At 52.2% G+C, this 16,336-nt stretch overlaps 1 protein-coding gene across 1 annotated transcript in view; it reads left to right on the forward strand.

Annotated features, from left to right (window-relative positions):
• The window catches only part of NR2C2 (nuclear receptor subfamily 2 group C member 2), a 37,674-nt gene extending 30,980 nt beyond the window's left edge, over positions 1 to 6,694 (forward strand). The window contains exons 9-14 of the mRNA XM_075321568.1: positions 99 to 270; positions 362 to 483; positions 2,137 to 2,276; positions 2,365 to 2,502; positions 4,843 to 4,948; positions 5,849 to 6,694. Coding sequence (XP_075177683.1) covers positions 99 to 270; positions 362 to 483; positions 2,137 to 2,276; positions 2,365 to 2,502; positions 4,843 to 4,948; positions 5,849 to 6,023 — 853 coding nt within the window. The 3' untranslated portion in view covers positions 6,024 to 6,694. The remainder of the gene's footprint in view (positions 1 to 98; positions 271 to 361; positions 484 to 2,136; positions 2,277 to 2,364; positions 2,503 to 4,842; positions 4,949 to 5,848) is intronic.
• Positions 6,695 to 16,336: the final 9,642 nt, after the last annotated feature.

The following is a 16,336-nucleotide window of genomic DNA, read 5'->3' on the forward strand; positions in this document are numbered from 1 at the left end:
GAACTATCCCTTTTCATTACTGATATTCTGGTTTCTATAAAACCCCGAAACGCACATAAGTTAGAATCCATATTGTGTTTTTTTTTTTGCTCTACCAGGGCATTTGACACCTTAGCAAAAGCACTTAGCACGACGGACGCCGGACAGAACTTGTCGGACGGACTGGACACAGCGGCAGGTGGCAATATTCACGTCATTAGCCGGGATCAGGCCACACCCATTCTGGAGGTGGAAGGACCGCTGCTCTCGGACACACACGTCACTTTTAAGGTCGGCTGTGAATCCTAAACATTCAGTCCTCACGCTCTACAGATACATCTCCTCCCTATGGCGGTCTTATGTTATTCTTCTTGTCTTGCAGCTCACAATGCCCAGCCCGATGCCAGAATACCTGAACGTACACTATATATGTGAATCCGCATCTCGCTTGCTTTTCCTTTCCATGCACTGGGCTCGTTCCATACCAGCTTTCCAGGCCCTGGGGTAAGTATTCCCTCCCCGACCTGGTAGATACAGTACGTAGCCCCCTAGTGCAAAGATCTTATATGTGTGCAGAACAGATTATAGGCTGATGCGTCCTCTGTAGGGATGAGCGAACCCGAACGGTAGTGGCCGGGTCTCTGACCTGAACCAGATACCGGGTGTCCGGGTCTCGGACCTGAACCAGATACCGGGTGTCCGGGTCTCGGACCTGAACCAGATACCGGGTGTCCGGGTCTCGGACTTGAACCAGATACCGGGTGTCCGGGTCTCGGACCTGAACCAGATACTGGGTGTCCGGGTCTCTGACCTGAACCAGATACCGGGTGTCTGGGTCTTTGACCTAAACATGGACTTTTAAAAAAATAAATTCTTTGTCTGAGTTCAGTGTTCAGTTACTGTTCGTATGTTAATAAAGTTTGTTTAAAGGCTGCAGCGCAGTCAATCAGCAAGCTTTATTGCATGCGGAAATTGTCTGCTGCTGTGAACAATAAAGATAAAAAAAATGATGACCCTCCCCCCCAAAAAAAAATGACACCCCAGTTACTAACCTGGCAAGTATAGAGTTAAAAGAAAAACCTCACAGGGAATACACTCCGCAACATGCCCACTTCACCAATTTTGTTATCTGTTTTTTGTTTGTTTGTTTTTCAACCCTTCAATTACTGGTTCAGGAATGATACTGCCACAGCTGATATCAATCTGAAAAGTATTAATCCTGATTTACACCAAAACAGGGCAATGGGGAAGAACCGGGCAAAGTGCCAAAATTAGTGCATCTAATGGATGTCCCGATTCTGGGGCGGCTGTGGGCTGCTATTTTTCAGGCTGGGAAGGGTCAAATAACCATGGGCTTTCCCAGCCTGTTAATACCATCCCCCAGCTGTCTGCTTTACTTTGGCTGGTTATCAAAAATAGGACCGGCCCATGCCGATTTTTTTTATTTTTTTTATTATTTATTTAAATAATTAAAAACTCAGCATGGCATCCCTTTTATTTTTGATAACCAGCCAAGATAAAGCAGTCAGCTGGGGGTTGCATCTTGTAGCTGCTGCTTTACCTCTGCTGGTCTTCAAAACTAGGCAGGAGCTCACTTTTTTTTATTATTATTTATTTCCTATCCACATTTATTTGCAGGGGAATTGTCCCCATTTTGCAGCCCCTTACCACTTACTATGACCATTTTACAGCACACAGGTGTCCATTGACTTAGATACAGTTCAGCTTCCCGAGTCACGTCCAGTTCCCAAACCAAACTTTTATCTAAAGTGCGGGCGAACCCGGCAAACTTCTACAGGACCGCTCTGTCCTAGTCCTCACTATTCCGTTCTCACTGATGTTCACCACTAGAGGGCAGAAGAACAAGTAAAGTTGTAATGTCTTTCTGTATTTTTAAAGGAGTATTTATGTTGTAATCTGCCGGCATATCACTGGGACTGACCTCAGGGACCTCTACCAGTCTTGAGAATCAAGGATAGGAGCGGTCCCCGCACTGTAATGCTCCTGTGCCCAAAACATCACTGATTAGAACTGTGCCACATTTTCCTACACGTGGTGGCCGCTTGTTTGCGAGTATGCAGGAAGAAAATAAAAAGAGAATATCTTTCTGCAGTTTGTCCTCCTCTGTGATTTCTTACCTTCCGTGTTCCCTTCCAGGCAGGATTGTAACACCAGCCTCGTCCGTGCCTGCTGGAACGAGCTGTTCACCTTGGGTCTGGCTCAGTGCTCGCAGGTGATGAGTCTGTCCACCATTCTGGCCGCCATAGTCAACCACCTGCAAAATAGCGTCCAGGAAGGTGGGTTCCTCGCCGCGTGCGGCCAAGCAGGGGGTCATACGTCAGATTTACTGCGGCCATCACAGTCTTTTCCAATTTTCGTTTTCAGATAAACTCTCTGGGGAGCGAATAAAGCAGGTGATGGAGCACATATGGAAGCTGCAGGAGTTCTGCAACAGCATGGCCAAAATGGACATCGACGGCTACGAATACGCCTATCTGAAGGCCGTGGTCCTCTTCAGCCCAGGTTAGAAGAGTTCATCCATTAGCTTTGAGTGCAATCGTGCGGAAAGCTCAGATCTGTGCTGCTGTGCGGGAAGCTGAGATCTGTGCTGCTGTACGGGAAGCTGAGATCTGTGCTGCTGTGCGGGAAGCTGAGATCTGTGCTGCTGTGCGGGAAGCTCAGATCTGTGCTGCTGTACAGGAAGCTGAGATCTGTGCTGCTGTGCGGGAAGCTGAGATCTGTGCTGCTGTGCGGGAAGCTGAGATCTGTGCTGCTGTGCGGGAAGCTCAGATCTGTGCTGCTGTGCGGGAAGCTGAGATCTGTGCTGCTGTGCGGGAAGCTGAGATCTGTGCTGCTGTGCGGGAAGCTCAGATCTGTGCTACTGTGCGGGAAGCTCAGATCTGTGCTGCTGTGCGGGAAGCTGAGATCTGTGCTGCTGTGCGGGAAGCTGAGATCTGTGCTGCTGTGCGGGAAGCTGAGATCTGTGCTGCTGTGCGGGAAGCTGAGATCTGTGCTGCTGTGCGGGAAGCTGAGATCTGTGCTGCTGTGCGGGAAGCTGAGATCTGTGCTGCTGTGCGGGAAGCTGAGATCTGTGCTGCTGTGCGGGAAGCTGAGATCTGTGCTGCTGTGCGGGAAGCTGAGATCTGTGCTGCTGTGCGGAAAGCTCAGATCTGTGCTACTGTGCGGGAAGCTCAGTGCTGCTGTGCGGGAAGCTGAGATCTGTGCTGCTGTGCGGTAAGCTGAGATCTGTGCTGCTGTGCGGGAAGCTGAGATCTGTGCTGCTGTGCGGGAAGCTGAGCTCTGTGCTGCTGTGCGGGAAGCTGAGCTCTGTGCTGCTGTGCGGGAAGCTGAGATCTGTGCTGCTGTGCGGGAAGCTGAGATCTGTGCTGCTGTGCGGGAAGCTGAGATCTGTGCTGCTGTGCGGGAAGCTGAGATCTGTGCTGCTGTGCGGGAAGCTGAGATCTGTGCTGCTGTGCGGGAAGCTGAGATCTGTGCTGCTGTGCGGGAAGCTGAGATCTGTGCTGCTGTGCGGGAAGCTCAGATCTGTGCTGCTGTGCGGGAAGCTGAGATCTGTGCTGCTGTACGGGAAGCTGAGATCTGTGCTGCTGTGCGGGAAGCTGAGATCTGTGCTGCTGTGCGGGAAGCTGAGATCTGTGCTGCTGTGCGGGAAGCTCAGATCTGTGCTGCTGTGCGGGAAGCTCAGATCTGTGCTGCTGTGCGGGAAGCTCAAATCTGCACTGCTGTGCGGGAAGCTGAGATCTGTGCTGCTGTGCGGGAAGCTGAGATCTGTGCTGGTGTGCGGGAAGCTCAGATCTGTGCTGCTGTGCGGGAACCTGAGATCTGTGCTGGTGTGCGGGAAGCTCAGTGCTGCTGTGCGGGAAGCTCAGATCTGTGCTGTTGTGCGGGAAGCTGAGATCTGTGCTGCTGTGCGGGAAGCTCAAATCTGCACTGCTGTGCGGGAAGCTGAGATCTGTGCTGCTGTGCGGGAAGCTCAGATCTGTGCTGCTGTGCGGGAAGCTCAAATCTGCGCTGCTGTGCGGGAAGCTGAGATCTGTGCTGCTGTGCGGGAAGCTGAGATCTGTGCTGCTGTGCGGGAAGCTCAGATCTGTGCTGCTGTGCGGGAAGCTCAGATCTGTGCTGCTGTGCGGGAAGCTGAGATCTGTGCTGCTGTACGGGAAGCTGAGATCTGTGCTGCTGTGCGGGAAGCTGAGATCTGTGCTGCTGTGCGGGAAGCTCAGATCTGTGCTGCTGTGCGGGAAGCTCAGATCTGTGCTGCTGTGCGGGAAGCTGAGATCTGTGCTGCTGTGCGGGAAGCTCAGATCTGTGCTGCTGTGCGGGAAGCTGAGATCTGTGCTGCTGTGCGGGAAGCTCAAATCTGCACTGCTGTGCGGGAAGCTGAGATCTGTGCTGCTGTGCGGGAAGCTGAGATCTGTGCTGGTGTGCGGGAAGCTCAGATCTGTGCTGCTGTGCGGAAAGCTGAGATCTGTGCTGGTGTGCGGGAAGCTCAGTGCTGCTGTGCGGGAAGCTGAGATCTGTGCTGGTGTGCGGGAAGCTGAGATCTGTGCTGGTGTGCGGGAAGCTCAGTGCTGCTGTGCGGGAAGCTCAGATCTGTGCTGCTGTATGCAGGTTTTTTGCAAAATGTGATGTTCATCTCTAATATTGTATTGGAGTCTAAAATAGCAAAGCCTCTCCCTATATCAGAGGTGGGCAGGGGCTGCAGATGACCCCAGTGCAAAAACAGGATATGGGCCCCGTGCTCTCCAATGAGATGCTTTATACGGAGATGGGATCAACACTTTTAACTCAATGATTTTTTTATTCTGGAGACTTAAAGAATACCCACGCCATGTTTTATTGTCACAGATCACCCCGGCCTCTCCAATACTGTGCAGATCGAGAAGTTTCAGGAAAAGGCACAAATGGAGCTTCAAGATTATGTACAGAAAACATACCCAGAGGACACATACAGGTACACAGCGCGTACACTGAGGAAGGAGCCAGAATAGTGAGTGCAGCTCTGGAGTATAATACAGGAAGTAATGCAGGATAAGTAATGTATATACACAGTGACTATACCAACAGAATAGCGAGTGCAGCTCTGTAGGATAATACAGGATGTAACTCAGGATCAGTACAGGATAAGTAATGTAATGTGCGTACACAGTGACTGCACCAGCAGAATAGTGAGTGCAGCTCTGGAGCATAATACAGGATATAACTCAGGATCAGTACAGGATAAGTAACATAATGTATGTACACAGTGACTGCACCAGCAGAATAGTGAGTGCAGCTCTGGAGCATAATACAGGATATAACTCAGGATCAGTACAGGATAAGTAACATAATGTATGTACACAGTGATTGCACCACAGAATAGTGAGTGCAGCTCTGAAGTATAATACAGGAAGTAATACAGGATAAGTATTGTATATACACAATGACTGTATCAGCAGAATAGTGAGTGCAGCTCTGAAGTATAACACAGAATGTAACTCAGGAACAGTGCAGGATAAGTAATGTAATGTATATACACAGAGACTGCTCCAGCAGAATAGTGCGTGCAGCTCTGGAGTATAATACAGGAGGTAACTCAGGAACAGTGCAGGATAAGTAATGTAATGTATGTGCACAGTGACTGCTCCAGCAGAATAGTGAGTGCAGCTCTGGAGTATAATTCAAGATGTAACTCAGGAACAGTGCAGGATAAGTAATGTAATGTATGTACACAGTGACTGCACCAGCAGAATAGTGAGTGCAGCTCTGGATGATGTAACTCCTATTATTTTATGTAGCTTTATTCTATAATCTATACTATATTTTTTTCTGATATCTGCTTTTTCTTTTTCGTTCCTACCATCTTCTCGCTCAGACTGGCTCGTATCCTCGTACGGCTCCCGGCACTCAGACTTATGAGCTCCAGCATCACGGAGGAACTTTTTTTTACCGGCCTTATCGGCAACGTTCCCATTGACAGCATCATCCCGTACATCCTGAAGATGGAGACGGCAGAATACAACGGGCAGATCACGGGGACCAGTTTATAGCCGGAACTAGCACTTGCGCACGGATCAAGCACTTTTTAACGTACCCTTCCAGGGCGTGAGAAAGCGCACTAACATTTTGGGGGAACACGTAGGTCCCATTCAGGAGTAATCGTTGCTCCCTCCTTTATTTCCTCAACCAGTGAACATTTCAATAGCCGTCACCCCTTATTTCCATTACCGGACAGAGTCGCAGTTATGCAGCCATAAACTGATGATCAGGTAGGAGCGTATATCTGTTACAGGACAATGTTTTCTAGCTGTTACCCCCATGTATCCAGATTCCAGGCACCCCGCTTTTCTATGTAAGGCTGCATACTATTCCACATGTTGGCTGGGATTCACGAAATGCATCACGGACAGTCCGTATTTATGTTGTCACCTCTCAGACAGAAGGAGGAGCGAACATTTCATAATGAGGCGTCTGCTCCTAGATTTCCTTTCCCGTCACATTTTCCAATTATATCCTAACAAAAAAGAATCAGTGGATAATGAAAAGTTCTGCAACTTTGACCCCAATTCATCATCTTTGAGGAGGGGATTAAGTCTTTTTTTGTCTTGTGTTACTTTTTGTAGCAAATTTATCAATATGTGCAAAATAATTTTTTCTCTTTTTTGCACCTTTTAAGAGCTCCTTTCAATAGGTTTTAAAAAGAAAAAGCTACAGATTAATCCTCAACTAAAAAAAAGAAATATATAAAATAAATTTTATATATATATATAATTTATTAATTATGAATTTTATTATTTAATATATAATATATTATATATTAAATAATAAATTATAATAATTTATTAATTTTATTAATATATTATATATATATATATATTAAATAATAAAATTAATAAATTATATATGTAATTACTTAAGAATTTTATTATATATATTAAATAATACAAATAATTGATAAAATATATATATATATATATATATATATATATATATATATATATATATATATATATATATATATATATATAAATTAGACAGATCTTTTACTCCACTGGAGTACTAGATGATGCATTAGCCAAAAGCACAGCCTAAAAAAACTGAAACCAAGGGCAGTGACCTGAAATAGAGCGTAGATTTAATATTGAATGAATTGTTAGTATACAAGTCATTTTTAATGATTTTTTTTTTTGCTCAGAAAAAACAGCTGCAAAAGCAATGGTGTGGTCACATTCCTGTCCTTTTTCAAAAGCTTTGATTGCTGTCAATGAATGAAAACTTTTTGGTTTTACCCCCAAAAAATCTGTACAGACTAGAGATAAGCAAATAAATTCTGAGGACTGTGGTGGAGCGGCCAGGTAGCTTGTCCACCTTTTCTTATGGGTTGGTCCAGTGTGATGTCATCACCCGCCTGGCGTCGCACTTAGTGATCAGAAGAGGCGCCGGGGATGCCGACAGGTAGGAGGAAGTTTGAAGGGCTCCTGTCCGATGGCCATGTACTATTGTCATGGCCTCTGCACCAGGGGCCTGGTAATAAATTTGCTCCTCTGTAGCACAGACTGATCACCACCGAGCGTTTGCTATCGTGCTACCCAGTCTGGACAGTCCGCATCCACAGCGCAAATAGCTGTTAGTTTGTTAGGTAGAGTTTCCACGTCCTTCATTCAATCCGTTTTTGGTTAAAAAAAAAATTTAAGAACTGATCCGTTAACAGATCGTCCCAACGGATAACCTTTTTAAGCGATCTGTTAACGGATCCGTTGTGATGGAAATCAATGGAGCCAAAAAAGATCCATTGTTAATCACTTAAAAAATGGTTTAACAGGTCCAGATAGAGAGAAAGAGAGAGAGTTTTGACAGCTGGTTAGGATTAGCCTAACCCTAACCAACTGTCTGATCGATCTATCTATCTATCCATTATCTATCTATCTTTCTTCGGCGCTCCATTGGGAGACCCAGACGATTGGGTGTATAGCACTGCCTCCGGAGGCCACACAAAGCATTACACTAAAAAGTGTAAGGCCCCTCCCCTTCTGGCTATACACCCCCAGTGGGATCACTGGCTCACCAGTTTTCTGCTTTGTGCGAAGGAGGTCAGACATCCACGCATAGCTCCACTGTTTAGTCAGCAGTAGCTGCTGACTATGTCGGATGGAAGAAAAGAGGGCCCATATAGGGCCCCCAGCATGCTCCCTTCTTACCCCACTTGTGGTCTGTAAGGTTGAGGTACCCATTGCGGGTACAGAGGCTGGAGCCCACATGCTGTTTTCCTTCCCCATCCCCCTGAGGGGCTCTGTGGAAGTGGGATCTTACCGGCCCCCAAGCCCTGAGGCCGGGCTCCATCCACAGACCCATTGAACCTGCTGGATACGGAGCTGGGTACCGTTCAGGGACATGGCCCTGCAACTTTCAGGTACTCTGTGTCCCCGTACTGACAGGCACGCACACGCCAGACTTGCTGGGTGTGTTAGTGCGCCGGGGACAGTAGCGCTGCGCGCTGGGGTTTGAGTCACAGCAGCTTAGCTGTGTGACTTCATGTATTGGGAACTACCGCGCCGGCCACTCTCAGAGCGGCGGCGCGGCTGGGACTTGTAGTGCGCCGGGGGACTTAGCGCCGACCGCGCTTTTACGGCGGCGGCGCTTATAAATTTACTCCCCGGCTTTTGCGGCCTAGCTCCGCTTCGTTCCCGCCCCCTCCCTGTCAATCAGGGAATGGGACAGACGCTGTGCAATCGTCAGCGCCGAGGGCTGGAGCCTTATTTACATGCTCCAGCCCTCTCACTAGGCACAGTGGGACGCAGGTTTCCCGCTTTTAGTCTGAGCACGCCCAGGGCCCGCCCCCCCCTCCACAGGACGCCGGCAGCCATTCCTGCATGCAGTTCTGGCTGGAGGACGGACACAGGCTCTGGGAGATCTCAAGGAGATTTCCTAGCATCAATAGACATCAAAGATGCTTATCTCCACGTGCCGATTGCTACAGAGCACCAACGCTTTCTGCGCTTCGTGATAGGAGACGACCATCTTCAGTTCGTAGCTCTGCCATTTGGTCTGGCGACAGCCCCACGGGTTTTCACCAAGGTCATGGCGGCAGTGGTAGCAGTCTTGCACTCTCAGGGACACTCTGTGATCCCTTACTTGGACGATCTACTTGTCAAGGCACCCTCTCAAGAGGCATGCCAACTCAGCCTGAATGTTGCGCTGGAGACTCTCCAGACGTTCGGGTGGATCATCAACTTCCCAAAGTCCAATCTGTCACCGACCCAATCACTAACGTATCTTGGCATGGAGTTTCATACTCTCTCAGCGATAGTGAAGCTTGCGCTGGACAAGCAGCGGTCACTACATACTGGGGTGCAGACTCTCCTTCAAAGTCAGTCGCACTCCTTAAGACGCCTCATGCACTTCCTCGGGAAGATGGTGGCGGCAATGGAGGCGGTTCCGCAATGGGACATTCTCCGCCAATGGGACGGGAAGTCAACATCCCTGGACAGGAAAGTCTCCCTTTCCCAGACGGCCAAAGACTCTCTGCAGTGGTGGCTTCTTCCCAACTCATTATCACAGGGAAGTTCCTTCCTACCACCGTCCTGGGCGGTGGTCACGACAGACGCGAGTCTGTCAGGGTGGGGAGCAGTTTTTCTCCACCACAGGGCTCAGGGTACGTGGACTCAGCAGGAGTCCACCCTTCAGATCAATGTTCTGGAAATCAGAGCAGTGTATCTTGCCCTACTAGCCTTCCAGCAGTGGCTGGAAGGAAGGCAGATCCGAATTCAGTCGGACAACTCCACAGCGGTGGCATACATCAACCACCAAGGGGGGACACGCAGTCGGCAAGCCTTCCAGGAAGTCCGGCGGATTCTGATTTGGGTGGAAGCCACGGCCTCCACCATATCCGCAGTTCACATCCCCGGCGTAGAAAACTGGGAAGCAGACTTCCTCAGTCGCCAGGGCATGGACGCAGGGGAATGGTCCCTTCACCCGGACGTGTTTCAGGAAATCTGTCGCCGCTGGGGAAGGCCGGACGTCGACCTAATGGCGTCCCGGCACAACAACAAGGTCCCAACCTTCATGGCACGGTCTCGCGATCACAAAGCTCTGGCGGCAGACGCCTTAGTGCAAGATTGGTCGCAGTTCCAGCTCCCTTATGTGTTTCCACCTCTGGCACTCTTGCCCAGAGTGCTACGCAAGATCAGATCCGACTGCAGCCGCGTCATACTCGTCGCCCCAGACTGGCCAAGGAGGGCGTGGTATCCGGATCTGTGGCATCTCACGGTCGGCCAACCGTGGGCACTACCAGACCGACCAGACTTACTGTCCCAAGGGCCGTTTTTCCATCGGAATTCTGCGGCCCTGAACCTGACTGTGTGGCCATTGAGTCCTGGATCCTAGCATCTTCAGGATTATCCCAAGGGGTCGTTGCCACCATGAGACAGGCTAGGAAGCCCACGTCCGCTAAGATCTACCACAGAACGTGGAAGATATTCTTATCCTGGTGCTCTGCTCAGGGAGTGTCTCCCTGGCCATTTGCTTTGCCTACCTTTCTTTCTTTCCTGCAATCTGGGTTAGAAAAAGGTTTGTCGCTCGGTTCCCTTAAAGGGCAAGTCTCGGCGCTATCCGTCTTTTTTCAGAAGCGTCTAGCGCGACTTCCTAAGGTGCGCACGTTCCTGCAGGGGGTTTGTCATATCGTACCCCCGTACAAGCGGCCGTTAGATCCATGGGATCTGAACAGGGTACTAGTTGCCCTCCAGAAGCCGCCCTTCGAGCCTCTGAGGGAGGTTTCACTTTCTAGACTATCACAGAAAGTGGCTTTTCTGGTAGCGATCACATCTCTTCGGAGAGTGTCTGAGCTAGCAGCGCTGTCATCCAAGGCTCCCTTCCTGGTCTTCCACCAGGACAAGGTAGTGCTGCTCCTCTTTTCATCTTAATCAGGATATCTCTTTGCCTTCGTTTTGCCCTCATGCAGTTCATCGGTATGAGAAGGATTTACATTTGTTAGATCTGGTGAGAGCACTCAGAATCTACATTTCTCTATCGTTTCATTGGGGGACACAGGACCATGGGTTATGCTGCTGTCACTAGGAGGCTGACACTAAGTAGACATGAAAAGTTAGCTCCTCCCTAGCAGTATACACCCCGAGCCGGAGGCGGGCTCAGATCAGTTTTTAGCTTAGTGTCGTAGGAGGCTGATGTGGGCCGTCTCGGCCCCCCTCAGCCAATTGCTTTTTTGCGTTTTTTCTACTATTTCGGCGCCGCTCAGCGCTCTCATACCTGCCTTTTTCTCTATGCAGGTATTTTCGTCACTCTTACTTCGCAGCCCTGTCGGTACCACTCCCCAGGGTCGCAGGGGTTTGAGATCTTGGGCCCTCTCCCCCGTTCGCCCCCGCTGGTACCACTCCCGGGGGTGTTCGTGTGGGCAGGTTTGTCGTGGGCACCCCTGATTCGCCCGGAGGTATCACCCCAATGGGCCTACAGGGGCATTCAGCAGGGATGGATTATGGCAGCGCGCTGTGTTTTGATGGGCCCTCACCGCTGCTCTCTGCTGCTGGGGGCTCCTTCCCCCATCATGACGTCCACTTCCCTGCCTTTTACACGCTCTCTCCCGGAGTATGCTGTCTCCCAGGGCGAGGGCACTGTTCACAGGCAGGGGCTGGGTGCCCTGCCTGCACCGCTTTCATTGCTGGACCTCCGCCGCCGAGTCAGGTAGGATCGTTCCCTGCTCCCTGCCCTCCTCCTCGGCCGGCTCCTAACTTTAGTCCCCGGTCTCGGCCTAGCCGCGCTTGCACCTTAGCCACGCCCCCCGCCGCAGCGCTGTGACCGCCGCTTGTCTGGCCCAGCTTCCCCCCACCCTGCAGCCCCCTGGCTGAGAGTGGGGGCGGTTACTTTCGTTTTCTTCGCGCCGATTCGGCGCTCCTCCCCCAGCCTGCTCCAGCGTCCCCGCGCCATATTGCTGTGTCTCTGAAGCTGCAGCGCCGGCGTTTCCATATTGCACCGCATCTCTGGTAGCTCCTTCCTCCAGGATCCCTCTGCTGGGCTGGTGGGCGGCACACAGGACCGGGGTAAGCTCTGCTCCTCAGGAGTAGCCCTCACTAGGCAGCGTTTTTCCCTTAATTAGGGACGAGTTAACCCTCTCCTGTCTCCTTCCTAGCAGCACCAGGGAGAGTTATCCTTTCACCATGCCTAATACTAAGTCCACCCGTCCCAAGCAGGCCCCCTTTGCCTTATTCTTTGCATGCTCCTCCTGCAAAACCAAGTTTTCCCACGGCCAGGACGAGCCACTATGCTCCGTCTGTTCTGATAACGCGCAGCACCTGCAGGACCCCTCGGCCGACGCTTCTGAGACCGCAGCGCCAGATGCTACAGGCCCCTGCGTCCCGCCCTCCCCCGCATGGCTAGCGTCACTGTCCCAGTCCGTAGAGTCCCTCTCTGAGGCTTCTCGGACCATCGCGCAAGCACTGCGCCTGCTGCCGTCGCTTACCCAGACGCCTGCAGACCCGACGCTACCGCCGCCGGAGCAAGTAAGCCCCGTTGCAGGGACCTCCTCGGCTGCGCAGAAGCGTACCCGTAAGGTATCTTCTTCAGACTCTTCGCAGGTTTCACCTTCACCACCAGGGCCGTCCCATCATTCCTCCCGGGAACATTCTGACTGCTCCGATGATGAAGACGATGCAGCACCCGTGCTGGACGCTGAGCAGGCGGCTGATATTCGGCGTATGGTGAATAGCCTGGTGGAGGCAGTGAACCAGACCCTAAAGGTACAAGTGGACCCTGTCTCCTCTCAGAGCACCCAAGTCTCGTTTAAGCGATTGAGGCGGCCACAGAGCACTTTCAGCGGACATCCGGAATTTGCCGACTTGCTGCGCACCCACAGGCAGCAGCCAGACAAGGTATTTACCAGCAGCAGGTACATTAATCTACACTATCCTTTTCCAGAGGATCTTAAAAAGGACTGGGCGGGCTCTCCTGTGGTCGACCCCCCAATCTCCCGCCTATCCTCTCACACAGTCCTTCCACTCACTGACGGTACGTCCCTCAGAGATCCCACGGACCGTACTATTGACAGGTTGGCCCGTTCCGCCTTCGAGGCGGCGGGCACTTCCCTCTCACCAGCCTTTGCCTCGGTTTGGGTCGCGAAGGCACTGATGTCCTGGGCAGACACGCTACGCGGCGGACTCCGAGCAGTTTCTGCCAATCCAGATCTGGTCCTCATCTCCTCGCAGATTACCCTCGCGGGTGAGTATCTGCTCAACGCAGCCCTAGCATCTGCCAATTGCGCGGCCCAGGCCGCCAGCAACAACGTGGCCATCCGCCGAGCACTCTGGCTCCGTTCCTGGAACGCGGACGCGGCCTCTAAGAAGTCGCTGACTTCTCTGCCTTTCCTAGGGGAACGTCTTTTTGGAGAGAGACTGGACAAGTTGATCTCCGATGCAACGGGGGGAAAGAGTACATCTCTCCCCCAATTGCGCCCCAAGCGCATCCTAAATCGGCGCCCCGCCGCTCGTTTTCGCCCCTTTCGCAGCTTCAACTCCAATCCCCAGCCGCGGAAAAGCCGCTCTCCTCCGAGAGACAGGAAGACCCCGTCATTCAAGACCAATCCCGCCTGGCGTTCACGCCCCCGCCAGCCCACGAGATCCTCTTCCGGTTACCACCGACGTTCCTCCAAGTGACTCGCGGTCGGCGCGCTCCAGCGCCGGACTAGTGGGAGGACGTCTGTTGCGCTTCCAGCATGTGTGGATCCCCCTGACCGCGGATGCCTGGGTCAGGGAGATCATCACATCTGGCTACAAAATCGAATTCGACTCAAGGCCGCCGAATCGGTTTTTCCTTTCCCGTCCTCCCGAAGCTCCCGCACGAGCGCGTGCGTTTTTTCACGCCATAGACTCCCTCCTTCAAGCCGGGGTCGTGGTGCCAGTTCCCCCCGCAGAACGTTTCAGAGGGTTCTATTCCAACATTTTCGTGGTCCCCAAGAAAGATGGGTCCGCCCGCCCCGTCCTCGACCTAAAGCTGCTAAACAGGTCGGTGAGGTCGCGGCCGTTTCGGATGGAGTCACTCCGCTCCGTGATCGCGTCCATGGAGATCGGCGAGTTCCTGGCATCGCTGGATATTCGGGACGCCTATCTTCACATACCTATAGCCACCTCTCACCAACAGTTCCTCCGCTTCGCGATAGCGGAGGATCACTTCCAGTTCACGGCTCTTCCTTTCGGCCTCGCATCCGCTCCCAGGGTCTTCACGAAAATCATGGCGGCGGCCATGTCCGTCCTCCATTCCAGGGGTGTCATGGTCATCCCGTACTTGGACGATATGCTCATCAAAGGCTCGTCGTTCAAGGATTGTCGTCTGGGGGTTCAGGTCACGATCGACACCCTCTCCCGGTTAGGGTGGCTGATCAACCGAAAGAAGTCCTTTCTGACCCCGGGCCGGCGGATCACCTTTTTAGGCATGGTATTCGATACCACCCAAGGTCGGGTTTTCCTCACACAGGAAAAGATTTCCTCTCTGCAACAAGGCATCCGCGTTCTCCAGCGCCAGCGCCAAGTTTCCATCAGGTTCGGCATGCGAGTCCTGGGGCGTATGGTAGCGGCAATGGAAGCCGTTCCCTTTGCGCAGTTCCACCTCCGGCCCCTCCAACTAGCCTTGCTGAAGGAATGGGACAGATCTCCCTTTTCCCTGGACCGCAGGATCCTTCTTTCGCCAGAGACCCGCCACTCACTCAGCTGGTGGAGCAATCAACGCAATCTCACATCAGGAAGGTCATTCCTCCCGCTCCACTGGAAAATAGTGACCACCGATGCCAGTCTCCAGGGCTGGGGAGCCGTGTTCCGCCATCACACAGCTCAGGGCCGTTGGACGCCGCGGGAGAGCTCTCTCCCGATCAACATTCTGGAGATAAGGGCCATTCGGCTAGCCTTGCAGCAGTTTCGGCACCTAGTTCAGGGTTGCCCGATCAGGATCCAGTCGGACAATGCGACGGCGGTGGCGTACATCAACCACCAAGGAGGCACAAGAAGTGCCGGGGCGATGCGAGAAGTCAGGAAGATTTTGCATTGGGCAGAGCGTCATCACTCTCTGATCTCAGCGGTCCACATCCCGGGCGTGGACAATTGGGCGGCGGACTTCCTCAGCAGGGAAGGCCTCGCGTCCGGCGAATGGTCTCTCAATCAGGAAGTCTTCAACCAGATCTGCGGCAGATGGGGCGTGCCAGATGTAGACCTAATGGCCTCCAGGTTCAACCGTCAGGTACCGCAATTCGTAGCACGGTGCCGCGACAGCTTGGCGTTAGGAGTCGACGCACTCACCCTGCCATGGGGCCAGTTCAGTCTCCCGTACATCTTCCCTCCACTTCCTCTAATCCCGAGGGTCCTCAAGAAGATCAAGGCGGAAGGAATACCAGTAATCCTGGTGGCTCCGGACTGGCCCAGGCGAGCATGGTTCGCAGAACTCACTCAGCTCCTCGCAGACACCCCTTGGCGTCTTCCAGACCGTCACGATCTTCTTCAGCAGGGACCCCTTTTCCATCAGAATTCAAGGGTTCTAAGTTTGACGGCCTGGCCATTGAATCCTGGGTTCTAGCTCAGGCTGGTTTCGCTCCAAGAGTGATACAAACAATGATTAAGGCCAGGAAACCTTCTTCTTCAAAGATTTATTACCGCACGTGGAAAGTCTTCTTCAGGTGGTGCGAAGAGAACAAAGTTTCTTCTCCCCTCGCCTTCTCTCTTCCTTCGCTATTGGCATTCTTACAGTCCGGCCTAGATGCGGGTCTCTCGCTAGCCACACTAAAAGGCCAGGTTTCGGCTTTGACAATTCTTTTTCAGAAGCCACTAGCCTCTCGCCCGCAGGTTAAGACCTTCATCCAAGGAGTTGCCCACCTAGCCCCGCCTTATCGTCGCCCTCTAGAACCATGGGACCTTAATCTAGTCCTAGGGTCCCTTCAGGGTCCTCCCTTCGAGCCTCTGCGAGATTCTTCCCTTTCTCACCTATCTTGGAAGGTAGTGTTCCTCGTTGCCGTCACTTCTATTCGAAGGACGTCAGAACTGGCAGCTCTTTCTTGTCGTGCACCCTTTCTGGTTTTTCACCAGGATAAAGTGGTTCTCCGGCCAGATCCCTCCTTCCTTCCGAAGGTGGTCTCCTCGTTTCATCTAAACGAAGAAATTGTCCTTCCGTCCTTTTGTCCTGGACCTTCCCACAGCTTGGAGAGGTCCCTGCACACCCTGGACCTAGTGCGCGCCCTTAGGATCTACATCTCCAGGACCGCGCCGTTCCGTAAGTCGGATGGTCTGTTTGTTCTTCCTTCGGGCCCCAAGAGGGGTGAGGCGGCATCCAAGGCCACAATTGCCAGATGGATCCGTTCCGCCATATCTGAGGCCTATCG

This window comes from Anomaloglossus baeobatrachus, chromosome 8 (assembly GCF_048569485.1).
Source record: "Anomaloglossus baeobatrachus isolate aAnoBae1 chromosome 8, aAnoBae1.hap1, whole genome shotgun sequence".
In the NCBI taxonomy this organism is placed as follows: domain Eukaryota; kingdom Metazoa; phylum Chordata; class Amphibia; order Anura; family Aromobatidae; genus Anomaloglossus; species Anomaloglossus baeobatrachus.